General features: G+C 37.1%; 3 protein-coding genes and 1 pseudogene across 3 annotated transcripts; 1 reads left to right on the top strand and 3 right to left on the bottom strand.

Moving 5' to 3' along the window:
• Window positions 1-2,924: 2,924 nt before the first annotated feature.
• On the bottom strand, window positions 2,925-4,992 carry LOC119984944 (LOB domain-containing protein 25-like). The gene is made up of 2 exons (XM_038829068.1): window positions 4,814-4,992; window positions 2,925-3,729 (listed from the first exon to the last, which is right to left on the bottom strand). The coding sequence occupies exon 2, from the start codon at window positions 3,715-3,717 to the stop codon at window positions 3,145-3,147; it is 573 nt and encodes a 190-aa protein (XP_038684996.1). The 5' UTR covers window positions 3,718-3,729; window positions 4,814-4,992; the 3' UTR covers window positions 2,925-3,144.
• A 4,620-nt stretch (window positions 4,993-9,612) lies between these two features.
• LOC119984942 (disease resistance protein RPM1-like) lies at window positions 9,613-12,385 on the top strand. Its single transcript, XM_038829066.1, has one exon. The coding sequence runs from the start codon at window positions 10,197-10,199 to the stop codon at window positions 12,168-12,170; it is 1,974 nt and encodes a 657-aa protein (XP_038684994.1). The 5' UTR covers window positions 9,613-10,196; the 3' UTR covers window positions 12,171-12,385.
• LOC119985575 lies at window positions 12,052-14,182 on the bottom strand (annotated as a pseudogene).
• Window positions 14,183-14,334: 152 nt separating this feature from the next.
• LOC119984943 lies at window positions 14,335-15,632 on the bottom strand. Its single transcript, XM_038829067.1, has one exon. The coding sequence runs from the start codon at window positions 15,590-15,592 to the stop codon at window positions 14,549-14,551; it is 1,044 nt and encodes a 347-aa protein (XP_038684995.1). The 5' UTR covers window positions 15,593-15,632; the 3' UTR covers window positions 14,335-14,548.
• Between the last annotated feature and the right edge of the window lie 53 nt (window positions 15,633-15,685).

Genomic DNA, 15,685 nt, shown 5'->3' on the forward strand with positions numbered 1-15,685 from the left:
TTAGTCATGATAATAAGAAAGATAAATTAGTTGTAGCTAGCTTTTCCCTGTCATTGGTATGTGATCAACCTTGACTAGATTGAATGACGATTTTTGGCAGTTGGCGAAGCCGGGAATTTATGGAGGGAGGCGAAAAAATGACGGGGGTGTTGCCCCCCAAATTTTTTTTAAGGGAAATTTACTAAAAGTGATCGGAAATAAGTAAATATATATATCGTCATTAAATTACATTCACAAATTAAAACATAGAATGTTCAGATAAAAAAATCATTTACATTGTGTTCAACGAGGATCTTTTATTAAGTAGAAATCAAATCATCCATGATTGAGTATGAACTAAAAGTCTGACCATGCTAATTTTAATTTAGGGTTATATCTTATGAGAATCTTAATGGGTATGGTATGGTGTAGCTGTATAGGAGGGAGTAAGCCAAATAAAGAGAAATTTATTATTTCATTAATAGAGAATTGTTTGTATGAAATGTTTCTTTTTTGAAACGGGAGTATTTGAACTCAGATCATTAGGGTGATACACACCAATTTTACCTCTCAACTAGTGGCTTTAATGTTTTTATGAAATGACTTGGGCTCACTTATTATTGGACACAAAGCATATTACAACATTATAACACATATATACATACACACGCATATACATATATTGTAGTAAAAAATTTCCAAATTTTTGGGAGGGCCATGGCCCCCCCTTACCCTTGAATAGCACGGCCACTGATTTTTGGTCAATACAAAAACCACAGTTGAAGGGAAACGTACACATAATTTCTTATTTTTTAAAAAAAAAAAAATTCAGAATTGAACTTTGAAAAATTGTAGTGAGATTGAGATTCAAAGCTATTGAATGGCCATGGATTACAACACATTGATAGCGCAGGAGTTGGCAGTTTGAGGCAGTCCCCTGTCCCCAACGAGGAGGACCCGCACACGCACACTCTTACTCACACTCCTGTTAATGTAACTTTGTCCGGCTCCTGCCAATTCTCACCGGCCCCCCCTGAATTTGCTTCCTTTCTCACGTTTTTCAGAGACAGAGAGGAGGAGAAGAAGATTGATGGATGGATAGGGGGCGTTTAATATGATCTGATGGATTCTGAAACAACAGTAACTGCTCACTCTTTACTCTCTTTAATAGACAGAGTGATAGAGAAGTAGCTTATTATTTAGTCAACACCCCAGAAATCCCCACTCTCACCCACTCTGACAGTAAGACGTGACACACTCTCTCCCTCTCTCTCTACCTTCTGTTCAACTGACAGACACAAATCCAGAGGAAGAGATAGAGAAAGAGGACATTTTCAACTGTTGTTTCATGTCTGTTGAGTGTCACAGTGTCTATATATGTTTGCACATGTGTGTGTCCAACTGTTCAAAGAACCAGAAGACCAGACTGGGCAGCTGACAAAAAGTGGGAGGTGAAACAGTGTAAACGACACATGAATACAAACGTGTGGGTACGAAGAGACTGACTGACAGACAGACAGACAGACAGAGAATACATGATACGACTAATGAATGAATGAATCATCACTCATGGATCATGAATATGCATGTAATCGTGTGATTGTTTAGTCTTAGAGAGAGAATGTAATGAATTGGACTCGACATTCCAGTAAATCACGAAACCACTCTCTTCTTAAAAGTCTTTTCTTTTCTCAAACCAGTAATAGTAGATAACTATCTCAATTATTACACCTATATGTAGAGTTCACGAATTCACAACGATTAGGTGCATCCAACTCAACAACTAGAATAATTGAAATACTAACGATTGACATTTTTATCGCAAAAAACACAAGCTTGGACTTTCATCATACATGAGGGAAGGCCTACCAAGAGAAATTAATGCTCTCCGCGCCTTTCTTTCTATGAATTTTTTGATAAATAAGAAAAAAGAGAAACCCTAATCCTAAAGTATTTCATTATATATATGTGTGTGTATGTTCTTGATCACAAAAATAATTCTCTTGGAGCTAAAGATATATATCTTACATTATATTAGTAAGATTTAATCACTCCACAATAATATCTCAGCTACATGCATATATGCATTCCCATCAATGTGTATAAGATGAAGATATATTTAAAAAATGGTAGATATAAAATCATATGAATATGTATGAATACTAGCTTAGTAATTAAAATGTGGATGAGAGAGGAGAGTAGTATTTTTATGTCTGGTCTAGTGTGAGTCTCAAGGCACTACTGTTTTGTCTAGTAAAATAATTGGGTTGACAACAGTGGAGGACTGAGAGCAATTGCAAGAACTGAAACCATACCCTTACATGCTATATATTCCGGATCCAATGAATGAGTATTGCTAGCTACTTTATTCACTTACTGTTTTGGATATTTTTTGTGCACACAGAAATGAGAGGAGGAGGTGAGTTTTCACAAAACTATTGGAAGCATAGTTATCCCAAAAATTAAAAAAAAAAATAAACAAAACAAACACAGAAAACTTTCAAGTCTCTAAGTCAAGAAGCATATGCATATTATTTACTCAAAAAAAGAAGAAGAAAGAGGCATATGCATATTCATGCTCATATACTGTGTGTGTGTGTGTCTTTCTGAAACCTATGGCCATGAATCAAAATCAATTATTAAAACTGCTTTGCTCCAGCTGGTAAGAACAAAGCTAGTTAGCTGCAGAAAGAAAGTTAAGAATTATATATATGTAGTATAAGATATAGGACTAATTAAGCCATACATAGACTTATGCTATAGAGAGTCATCTTTTAAATTTAACAGATTGTTTGCATTTATTCTTGACCATAAACAATGATAGACACCCTACCATATTATATATATATATATATATAGAGAGAGAGAGAGAGAGAGAGAGAGATTTCACATGCACATGCCTAGAGTTGCACTAATAACAAAACAAAGGTTACACACAGCCTTATTGATTAATTAACTCCCACTGCAATCCCATGCCAACTTAACTACTCAATTGTTCTTAGAAAGACGTTTATTTAACCCCAACAAATAATCAAATTACTATATAACTTGGGTGTTCAGCTAGCTCAAGACTCCATGTGAAGGCTAGCTATATCTACAGCACACATACACACATATATATATAGACCAATTAATATATATTAGAGAAACCCTAAATGGGTTTCATCACAAATCTCTTAAATCATCATATATTCCATGATGATGGCCTCCTCCTTCCCCTGAGGTTGTGTTATGAGCATTCCAATTGGGAAGACTAGTATAATTATAATTAGGAGGAGGCAAACCACCAGCAGCTGGAGGAGGAGGGTTGTTATTATAAAAACTTGCTCCAACATTACTAACCCTTGGCCTCACCATTGAATTACTTGGTTGTGGTGGCAATGAATTGCAAGCATAGCGGATGAGATCGGTGTTGGCATCATCAAGTTCCTTCTGGAGGCGTTGCACTTGTCTTTGGAGGAATGAAATGGCACCAACACAGCCGTAGACAGGGTCGCGGACTCGAGCCTCCGCTTCATAAGCTAGTGAATTCACTGCATCCTCTCTCTGGTGAGGGAGGAGCTCGTTGAGGAGTTTGGTGACATTGCTTGCTCCGAAGATTTTGTGGACATTAGCAAATTTTTGAGGCTCCTCTGGAGGGAAGTATGGTGCAAATATGCAACCTGGCATGCATTTTCTCCTCAAGAACTTGCAGGCTGCACAGGGTGAGTTGTAGCTGCTGCTTGATGATGATGCCATTTCTTTCCTGCACTGCACACATGCATATATACAAGCTGATGATCAAGTCAAGACTAGCAAGTACTTCATCAAAGCATGCATTTCTTAATTTTGACCAAAAATAAGGTTCTAAATTTATACTCTTTCATTTATGACTTGAGCAAGGCAATCTTTACATATATATTCTTTGCTCTTGTAACATAAATGATCTTTGGAAATTGTTTTACCTTATCAAGGATGGATATTTCATTTTAACTGCTTAAATTTGTCTCCCCCATAAATTTTTTTTCTTTTGGAAAAGAAAATATACTTCTTGTGAGTCTTTCATCTTGTTGGACTCCTTAACAATTCCTCAAAGGGATCCCAATCATCCCAGTGACTAATATGTCACTCTATGATTCAATTACAAGATTTTATGGGCTCTTATACTTACATCAATCAATAGATAAGAAGAATTACTGTGATAACTGGGATCCCTAACATTTTTTATTTCTCTAACTATACTAGGGATACCAAGCATATTGTCTCTCTCCCTCTCTCAACAAACAAAACCCACATACAATTTTGAAAAAAAATAATAAAAAGGAAGGAAAAAAAACCTTGAACAAACATATACCAGTTGAATTATTTGCAAATACCTTCTTTTATGACTCTTTAATTTTTCTCTTTGTCAGTCCCCTTTTTTTCTTTTCATATAAATTTCAATAACACAATAATTCCCTACAAACCTAGCTACTTGCAGGGCCTTCCGCTTGTCTCCCTTGAATATTGCATCTGATTTGCTTTTAATTTCCAAAAGCATTAACTCTGTCTCTCTCTATGTGTTTGTTCAGACTTCTGATTAATTTAATTAGCATGATAGGTACCATAAAATCATTATGAATTCTACATGAGATCAGCTGAACAGTGCAATTTACTGTAATTTTTCAGCTGTACATGAACATGAACATGGACAAGCCCTAAATCTGAGGCTTTAAACAAAAAGAGTGCTAGTTTCTCTGCCCTTTCGCTTATCCAAAAAGAACAAAACCACAAAAATAACTTTTACCATAGAACATGGAAAGACAGAAGCTGCATATATATATATGTGTGTGTGTGTGTGTGAGAGAGAGATTACCTGTTCTGATGATCTAGGTTTTGCTTGATCAGACGTACTTAAAAGAAAAGTAGTACCTTTTCTTTGAAGAAGCTCTTTCAAGAAAAAAGGTAGCTTTAGCTTCACAGATTTGTTAGGAAGGAGTGTGCCCTCAAAGAGGAAACCCTAATATTGGAGAGAGAGAGAGAAACAAAACTTGCAAAATCAGTAATAGGAGGAGAGGGTAGAAGGCAAAGAGCATTTTAGAGGGAATGGAGAAGGGCAAAAGACAAAGGTGTAATAAATGGAAGGTACACTATGCAAAGAAAAGAATCATGACTATGACTTTCTTCTAATAATTATTTCATGGGGATGTCTCCCAAATACCTCTCTTTCTCATGCAATGAAATCTGCAGTTTATTGGGTAAAAACTTTCAAAATAACATTGTAAACTACACACCAAATTAAGCAAATGGGTATATTTTGTTGCAACATAGATTCCAATTATCATCATTATAAAATGCCTCCTTAATAATAAGAGGTTAACTAAATTCTTTGAGAAAGACCAGTGGATGTGCTTGATTGACAATTCTCTTACTGTGGAAAATCTAGTAGTGTCATGCAAAAATCTGCACGACCCACACATCAGTAGTTGGGATCCAAGTTGCAAGGTAGAAGGCGAATTTTTGACCTGCAAAATCATGGGGATGGTCGTTCGTTGCCTGAGGAAGCTCTGACGCTCAAGTCATTAATTGTCTTTCTCAAGAATGAATCAAAGTTTTAAATGTCACAATTCAAAATGCGTACCTCGTATTAGGTTGATAGTTCTTTTTATAGGGGCTCCAAAAGCTTCTGTTGAGATAAGTTTGTTAGAATCTTAATCCTTAGGTTGTTGAGGTGTCAATCTTTTAGTTGGTTAGGGTTGTTGTGATGTGAGGATTATCCTGACCTCTGGATTGACTCCTAATTCTTTCTGTGAGGTTCACTCTCTACGCCACCTGTCATGCTAACTAAGCATGACATTTTTTTATTATCCAAACAAGCATGGAATATACACGTATATATCTAAATTTCTTACTCATTACTTTACTTTTACGAAAATGGCATGTAGCCCATCAGTTTGATAGTCTATGAGAGCTACCAGGTTTATTCCATTGATTTAATCAATGAAATAGTTATATTTACACTCTTTTATCTCAGAATTCATTGTCCAAACTTTATTGTTTTAATATAGATTTTACCGTTTTTTAAAGCACAGTCTATAATTCATTGTTTTAGTTCTAAATTTATTATTTATGAAAATTCTATTGAAAAAAATAATGGAATTAAGATTTACTCGATAAAACTTATAGATAATGTATCTTTTTAGAAAGAGTTTTATACGCTGATTCTGAATATGTAATTTTTTAAAAAAATCTAAATGTATTTTGAGAGTTAAAACGTTTTAAAATTTCATTTAAAAGACATGGGCTCCCATGAGCTACCACTATATCGGTTACCTAGTAGCATGTTTTAGCAATTTAATTAATTAGTTTTAATCCATAAAATCTACAGATCAACGCAAATAGATTGTAAAATGCATGTAAATCCGTAATTTTTCAGTCGGTTTCAGTTGGGCTTCGTATGGACTGGGCTTGATTACAGGCGACATCTGTACGGCCCAGAAACATATGGCCTTGGTTTATACTTTATAACTAGGTGCTTAACGTGCATGCAATAATGGCCTCGGGCCATAAATAATTACAGAACGTATAAACAATGTCGATTTAGCATTAATTCTATTATACGTTTTGGACTAATTACATATATGTTTTTTTTTAATCCGGGAGGAAAATTCGAACCTTGATCATTAAGAAAGTACACATTATTTTATCATTTCAATTAGTAGCTCGGGTTTCTAATTACATATATGTTGTCAGTTGCCTTTACTATTTTTTTAACAAAATAACAGTTACTTCCCTGTAATTTACAAGCCTGGATGAAACTCACATGCTACTCCCAACATTCCTAATCCTATATATCATCATAGATTCATATATATGGTCATGGATGCATGAGATGACAGCATGATTGCGACACGCAGGGAACACTAGCTATAGGTACCTACATGTACCTAGCTATATGTATATATCGTTTGATCATATATATATATATATATGAAAATTCTCAAATGAGGGATCCCTCACTTTATTTAAAATGAGGATCCATCTAACACCATTCATTATGTGTAAGTGTGACCCCCACATGTGATGGGACCCGCGTGAGACCCGCGAGTGAATGGTGTTAGATGGGACCCGTGTGGGCACTGTTCTAGTATTTAATTTTAGAAAAGATCAGTAGCTACTGGTAAAGTGGTAATACAATGTATAATGCATTTTTTCTTAATAAATCGATATATTATGTTTATGTTATATAGTGATGTCAACGTGTAAGTAGGGAGAGGGAATCTCAACGGAAATCCACCACGTATATTCATTTCTATGATGGGTCATATATTCATTCATTCTCATTAACTTCATATCATTTCTTATTTTTTGAAGTCATATATTTTTTTTTCTATATTTTCTAAAAGTCCCCTTAATAAAAAAAATTGCATCTATTGTGTCTCAATCTCCGCTCTACAACTCTCTCCCAAAGTTTCAATATGTGTCACATAAATTTGATGCACGGCCCTATAATTGTTACAACTTTGAATATCACCTCTGTTCTTGTATATAGGTATTATAGTGTTTCTCCTCCACTCATCAAGAATCTTATAGGTCTTAATAATTTGATTAAATAACCTAGTGAGACATACTATACCTACATCTCTTACGCACTTCCATACTTCAATTGAAATTTCATCCGGTCCCATGGTTTTACCCCCTTCATTTTCCTTAGAAAATATGCGGAAACAAAAGAGAAAAAAGATACAAGATTTACCGTGTGAAGTTTGGCACACCTTACCTACATCACGTCATCGGACAAAGAATTTCACTAATACGACAATATGAACAAGTTTTATAAAATAAAAAAAGAGCTCTCGAACTCAAAAATTAACCATCAAATCTCTTTTCTCTTGGACTTTCACACAAAATAAAAAATATAATCGATAATTGTGGCTGGTAAAAAAATAAATTATTGATAAGTAGGGATGGAAGTTCGATGGTTCGATTCAAGTTCGGTTTGGTTTTAGTCAAATTGAATATTTTCGGTTTCATATTTAAGCAACCAAACCAGACCGTTATACAAACAGAAATCGAAATAAACCAAACCGTATGTTTCGGTTTTGGTTTTTGGGTTTAAACCGAAATGACTCAGTTTTTTAGAATTTTTATAAACTGAAAAAGTGAAAATTGCATAATTCATTATCCAAACAAGTGTCAAAAATAATACAACAGTTGTCAAAGGGATTTAATAAAAAAAAATATAACAAGCATCAATTACTCTTGTTCAATCTGTACATGCTTATCTTCTCAAACAAACAAAAGTCAAGTAAATTGCAAAAAATTAATAATTTAAAACTACTAAATTAATACTAGTAAGTCATTATATTAAATATAATATATATATATATAAAATATTATTAACTCTACAAATATTTTCGGTTTTCAGTTTGAGACAGAAGATTTTAATTTAACACTGAACCGAAAACCATAAATCCCAAAACCATGAACCAAATCGTGAACCGAACAAAAAATTTTGGATTGATTTTCGGTTTAGATTTCAGTTGGGATCGATTTTTTACACCCCTATTGATAAGGGACATGGCACCTAGTGTGAGGTACACAAGAATACAACATATGGCATAGAGGGGCAGAAAGTGGGGTCTATAGAGGGATAGATGTTGGGAATCCAACCAAGTACCAACTTGGTTGATGTAGTGATCCCTTTTACTTCCCCAACCATTCTTTGATATAGTCTTATATTTATGTATAGCCCTCTCCTCTCCTTTCCTTCTATACCTTTTTTTATGGCACTTAGCCTTTCTTCGACACAACTTCCTCATGTGTTCATGTTTCAATTGTAGGCCAATGATGATAGAGATAGAAAGCAACTTTATACATTCTCAAACCTACTAGTTAAAACATGAATTCATAAGTTTATGTGAAATTCTATTAAAATATTATGAACTATCTTGGTGATCCCACATCAAATTGAAATAACCAAATTAAATGGCATATAAGCAAAGTTCAAGTACTTCTCACACAATAAACGCGCTTACTAGACCTAAATACTACGAAGATGACCTAGGTGAACAAATCCATGCGGGCGCATGGCCTAGAGCAAATAATATTTATTGATGTGTTTGAGCTTCAATTTCTAATATGATATCAGAACGAAGACTCAATCCATTTGGACATGACCTTTACCTGTGTCTAATTGTTGGGTCTCACTTAACCGAGCCTACAGGTGTAGGGAAGTGTCAAAACTTGTATATATATTTGAATTCTTTTATACAGATTTAAAATGCGGACTTATGTTTTCACTATTAATTTGGAACATATGGGATTCAAAGCAATAAGCCCTACTTATCATTTCACTTATTCAAATTCTCAAAAAGTGATCCACATTATATATATTGAAGTTTAATAAATGAATATGACGTCCACCCAAAATACGATCCCTAATTTATCCTCAAACTTATGTGGTATGTGAAATAACTATTCATTGCAAAAGAAACACTATAGGGCTCACTTAACTCGCAGCACAACACATTAATTGGGCCCCCAGAAAGAAATAAAATAATGTAAATCGTTATCAATGAATGGCGAAATCATTATGCATGCCCTCCTAAGTCCTATCCACGCATGCTGCCGCAGAAGGTTGATACTTGAAAGACCTTTTCCGTATAAATAAACAATCACAATTATAGCATTTGAGTTTAGATTTAAAAGAACAGTAACACTACTCGTCCGGTTCCCACAACACTTTAAATCATCTCCACACACTTCAACAATTGAGATCACTGGGATCCCAATTGTTGGGACAAATATCATTTTCGTTAATAAGACTTCATCAAAAGAAAACTGATACTAGACTAGTTGATCCAATTGAGCTCCCACAAAACAGTCATGCTTCGGCCCAAAGAAGACTGAATAGCCCAAGTTTGGGTGCAGGGCCCAGAAAAACAAGAGAAGTATCAGGCGGCCCAACTGCAGGCCCATCAAAATGTGTGTGTGTAAAGTAATGCAAACTTGCCAACATGGTATGGCAAGTTGGTCTTTCAAGCCTAAGTCTCCTTCTCATTTGATTCACCTCACCAGAAACAATGCCGTATTCCATGCCGAACCAACAAGATTTTCCAGGTATATGGAGAAGTTGCCAAGAAGTTGGCTCTGAGATAAACAAGTATTATAAATATCACCATATTCAAGAGCTCTGACCCTTACATCTACTTCTTTCTTCCTTGAGAGAACCCACTTTTCCTGATTTGACTTGCGGAATGGAAGAGGCAATGGTGAAGTTTTTGATACAGAAACTGGAATCCCTGCCATTTCAGGTGACTGAAACTTTTCTTGGACATGAAGATCAAATAGCACGGCTGACGGGTACATTCAAGGAGATTACATCTTTCACTGAAGTTGTAAGCAGAATAGATGGTGATGCTGCCATCCTTAGTTGGGCAACTGAGCTGAGAGATCTGATTTTTGACTTGGAAAATAACATTGATGAGTTCATGATTCAGATGGATCAGCAAAGCGTATCTGATAAACGGGTGCTTAATGATGGCTTCAGAGCTCAACTGCAGAATATTGAAGGCCGTCTCCTTCAAAATGTACAAAGGATGCATGACATCAAGCTTCCAACTGCAAATGAAGGAGACAAGGAAGAAAACATAATCAATTCTGAAGTAATGGCGGAAGGTAATGCTTCATCATCTTTTCCTTTCAAATCAAGTTTTATTAGTCTACCATATTACCTCAAGTATTGTTTGATGTACTGTTGCATCTTCCCTGAGAATTACTGGATATCAAGAGGGAGATTGATCCGGTTATTGTTAGCCGAGGGTCTGGTTCAAGAAAAGGCAGGAGAAGTTATGGAAGATGTAGCTAGAGAATATATAAAGCAATTGGTCAACAAGGGAATGCTTCAGGTCAAGGAAGAAGAAGGAGATGGTGGGATGAAACTCAAGGTGCCTTTTATGCATCGCGAGTTCCTTGTTAGTGAAAACATTTTTACAATTATCAATGCAGATTCTAGTCTCCCCAAACCTACTCGCCGCATTTCAATTTATACAGACATCGAAAAGTTAGCTTTCAACTTAAAAGATCTTCAACCTCGGTCTTTATTTTTCTTTGAAAATCAAGGCCCTTCTGATGGTAATTGGTTGGATTTTCAATGGGCAAAATTTTTGCGGGTGCTAGATCTTGAAGAAAGCGGGATAAAAAGCTTACCAGATGAAATAGGAGACCTGATCCACATGACCTATCTTGGCTTGAAAGGAACTGACATCAACGAGCTTCCACCAACAGTTGGTAATCTACAATATATACAAACCTTGGACATCCGAAGGTGCAGGATCGCAGAGTTATCAGCTGAAGTCCTGAAACTTGGAAGACTGAGACACCTCAAAATGTTCAAAACAGATGTTGTGGGTGGGATAAAGCCACCACCAGGTTTAGGTGAATGGAAAAACCTCTTGACACTCACTGGAATACACCCTGGTGACACTGTTGCAACAGAATTAAGTGAATTGATTCAGCTCAGGAGGCTGGGAGTGATGAATGTGGCAGAAGAGAATGCCAATGAGCTATTTGCTTCCATTATGAAGATGCAGAGTCTTCTGAGCTTGTCCCTTGAAGCAAAACATTCTTTTGACGGACAAAGACTTGTCCTCTTGGAGTCATTCTCACCTCCATCATTTCTTAGGAAACTTCGCCTGGAGGGGCAACTAGAGAAGATTCCTAGCTGGTTTGGCTTGATGGATAAGCTTACAAACCTAAGATTGGGTTTCTCTCATCTATCGGAAAACCCGGCATCTGTGCTCCAGCTCCTACCAAATTTGAGAAAATTAACCCTCTGGCAAGCTTATGATGCAAAGCAGTTGGGGAAAGAATTTTGCAGGGCTGGTGGATTTCCAAAGCTTGAGTTTCTCATGATTGCTTCTGATGTTCTGGAGGAATGGACAGAGCTTGAAGAGGGAGCACTACCAAGCTTACAATACCTCCACTTGCATAGCTGCGTGAAACTGAGGATGCTCCCTGAAGGTTTGCAAAACGTGACTACACTGAAAACGTTGAATTTGTTACCTTTGCTCGATGATCACTTGGAGAGGTTGAAACTTGATGGAGGGGAGGAAAATTACAAGATCAAACACATTCAGAGCATATCAGTCCTTCCCATGTCTGTACTGAACAGTTTATGGAGTGATCCCGAATCACCCTGCACCCAGCAGGGTATGGTTGATGAAGATTGAAGAACAATATTATGCGTCCTGCAGAGAAATTGCGTTAATCTAAGACCACTATATATGATGTGGATCTAATAAACTTCACTTCTTACATGTTACGAGTGTGCATGTATCTAATGACGTGTTTTCATTTGCATGTCATTTTTCATCACTATTGATTGTAACACTCTACTGGAAATTTAACCTTGCCTGATTTATAGTATTTCAAGGACTCAAAATTACTATCACTACAGGTAAGCGCATTCAATTATTGGTATAAATTAATGTCCCAAAAATTAGAGTTACCATAAAATAATTACATGTTATTATTCAGCCAACCTTAATGTGTTTCAATAAAAGTTCCTTATGAAATCAACAAATTAAAAGGGAGAAAAAGATCCCGGAACGTAAATGATTAATTTTATGACATCTAATAAAACTGAAGGATTTACTTCGCAGGACTAATTTGCTGCCAATATGTGGTGTGGACTGTGGTATTTCACAAGCATCATTCATGATCAATAGCCATAGCCACCAATCCAGGTGACCCCAGGAACTTTCCTTAGTCCTCCATCTGTGATATCATCTCTCAACTGCTTCACATCATTCCATCTCCCTTCAGTAGCATATATATTCGAAAGCACAACCCAATAAGCTTCCTTTTTTGGCTCATTGTCAAAAATCTGCTGGGCTACAATTTCTGCCAGCTCAGAATTCCCATAGACATCACAACATGATAAAGCGCTCCCCGAAGGCCAGAGTCCAGAGGTTTGGGCAAAGACAGGACAAGACAAAAGCCTCTTCCATCTTTCCAGCCATACCAAGGAGCTTAACCATGAAAAGTCGAAAACCTAATGCTCATTTCAGGCTTGGATGCAGAACTCATCTTTCATCCTCCTAAAAAGTTCCCAACCGTCTTTAACAAGGCCAGCATGGCAGCAAGCACAAAGGAGAGCAGAAAAATGGATTCATCGGGCTCTAGTCCTTTACTTGTTAGGTCCTCCCACATTTTGAAAGCCTTGGAGGCAAGTCTGTGCAAACCAAGACCTGAAATAACTGAATTATAAGAAACAATATTCTTCTCCGGCATAGCCTTAAATATACGAATCCCCAAGCCCAAAAAACCACACTTAGAGTACATGTCAATGAGGGTAGAAGAAACACGATGTTTGATCCAAGTTCATGTCGAAAAACATAACCATGGATCTCAATACTAGGCCTGACATTTGTTAACTGAGCAGCATCAGTTAATACACTGAAAATCAATATGTGATATGCCTTCTTACGTTCCATATTTAAACTCCTATAGAGAAGCAAAGCTTTCAAGTAGTCTCCAGACTGAGAATAATCAGTAATAAGAGCAGACCATGTGACTAAATCAGGTTGACATAAGCTACTAAAAACATTATGTGCTCATAAGCGCACTACCTACATGAGAATTAGAATCAATACCACTTTCCCATAGAACATTGTGCACAGGAGTTCTTTAAAGAAAGTGACAAGCTGCAAGAGATAGAATCTGATCCTAACCCAGAAACAATTAACTCCTCCATGAAAAACTCTTGAGCCCATCTGTGTCAGAATTCTCATAGGCATGCATGAAGTTGTCAGGTTTTGTATTAGTTTTAGCCATCCTTATAAACAGCGACATAGCATCATCAAACTTTTGAGACTGAGCATAGGCTCGAATAATGGCATTCCAAAGAAAGACGGTCCGTTGAGGAGTTTTCTCGAACAGCTTGCGAGCAGAGACAATGCATCGTTGATAGCTTAGAACCGCACGAGTTTTGTTGCATAAAATAGGTCGCGGGAGAGGTTGGTCTAGATGATCCAAGCGTGCAGTTGTTTGGTAGGCCTGTGAGAGAGCTCTAGCGATACTAACTTGATCATGAAAAATGCTGTAGACGAGGAGAAAGCAGTATTCTTTATCAGGGGTGAAAAGTCGCAATTCGCAACCGTTGAGGCCTAACAGTAAAGGTTGACTAAAGAATAAAACCTTGGGAATTGTAAGCAGAGGAAGAGAAGAACTGAAGAAGCATAACAGTTCGTTTAGTTTTTAGAGCCGATATTTGTTGGAATCACAGAAAGTCTCACATTGGAAAAATTGAAAGAAAAAAAGTATGTGATTTATAAGGCATAGAGAGGTCTAATTCATAGGCTTAAGCTTTTGACTTAAATGAGTTTTTCTCCATTCTTAGACTCATGTAATGTGGGTTCATCTCCTGTCTAAATTCCTAACAATAATATGATAGTGTGATGTCTGTTTTTAGGACCATAGTACTGGAAAAACATCAAAACTTCAATATCAAGGAATCACTAGAAGTCTAGAAATGCATGGCATAAACAAGTAGAAGGTCTTTCAATTGGACAAATTTCAGGTTTCAACAGAAAAGGCAAATGTGACACTAGCCGCTAAATGGTTTCCACATATAAACATAGCGCCTCAAATACCCATGAACCGCCTTCTTCCACTCGTCGAGATTCGGTAATTCCCCTGTGAGAGCAAGCGAGCTATCGTCTTTTCTACTCCCCAGATTCAATACCGAGAGCTTGTTACCAAAAACCACTTGCATTGCCTTCAAAGTTTCCTCCATAATCAACTTTCCATCTCTCCGAGAATTCTCGGCCTCCACGCAACTTCCCCCAACATTCACCATGATTCTGCCGCCTTTCCTCAAACACCTTTTGAGCTTCTCCCATTTGTTGGAATCTTGAAGCTCCGTAATCACACTCCCCTCAGAAAACAAATCAACCAAAATCCCCGAGAACCCATCTTTAATGCTAGCATTCATTGCATTCCCAATGTAAATGAAAAGCCTATCTGGGTATTGTTTTTCCAGTTTTGACAGGCCGAAAAACTCTCTCCCCACTGCAATCACAGATGGGTCAAGCTCCCATCCCTGTACCACCGCATTCGGGTACAATTCTAGTATCAAACGGGCAGCAGAACCTGCCCCAAACCCCAAAATTGCGATAGGTCCTGGTGGTAAAAGTGGGGGCAAAGTGGCAAAGACATCAAAGTAAGTTTTGGTGAAAGATTTGAAGAGGAAAGATATGCTGTGGATGTTTCCAGGAGCATCTAGCAGGAGGAGTCTGGAGCCAGCGAAAGGATGGTCTGCCTTCCGAGAGACTTCAAGGACGCGAATGTAGTTGTATCTTGACTTGAATTTAGCAATGATTTTCACATCATCGACGGGGATGCCATCGTCCTGGGTCTTGGTTTGTTGAGATTTGGTGGTCCGATCATCATCGGTCTTGACTATGTTGGTGGAGTGGTGGGATGATTGAGATTTTGGGGTTATTTGATGGAGAATTGTTAGATTTGGAGGGGCTCTGATTTTGTAGGGAAGATTGATGCATGGCTTCGGGGGTTTAAGGGTGTGGCGGGGAGTTTGAAAAGGATAGTAGTTCAACGGTTCGTGGTGGTGGGTAGATGGCAACACAAACATTGCTGTTTTCTCCGACAGAATCTTGCTCAACGACGCTTCATATCTTCATATAACAAGCTACTTGAGGGTTGGGAGGTTTCAATTCTATCTAAA

The sequence above is a fragment of the Tripterygium wilfordii genome, chromosome 19, assembly GCF_013401445.1.
Source record: "Tripterygium wilfordii isolate XIE 37 chromosome 19, ASM1340144v1, whole genome shotgun sequence".
Lineage (NCBI taxonomy): Eukaryota > Viridiplantae > Streptophyta > Magnoliopsida > Celastrales > Celastraceae > Tripterygium > Tripterygium wilfordii.

What these genes read in the sequence shown, in the direction of transcription:
- LOC119984942 (XM_038829066.1), top strand. Translation starts at nt 10,197, where the DNA reads ATGGAAGAGGCAATGGTGAAGTTTTTGATACAGAAACTGGAATCCCTG.
- LOC119984944 (XM_038829068.1), bottom strand. Translation starts at nt 3,717, where the DNA reads ATGGCATCATCATCAAGCAGCAGCTACAACTCACCCTGTGCAGCCTGC.
- LOC119984943 (XM_038829067.1), bottom strand. Translation starts at nt 15,592, where the DNA reads ATGTTTGTGTTGCCATCTACCCACCACCACGAACCGTTGAACTACTAT.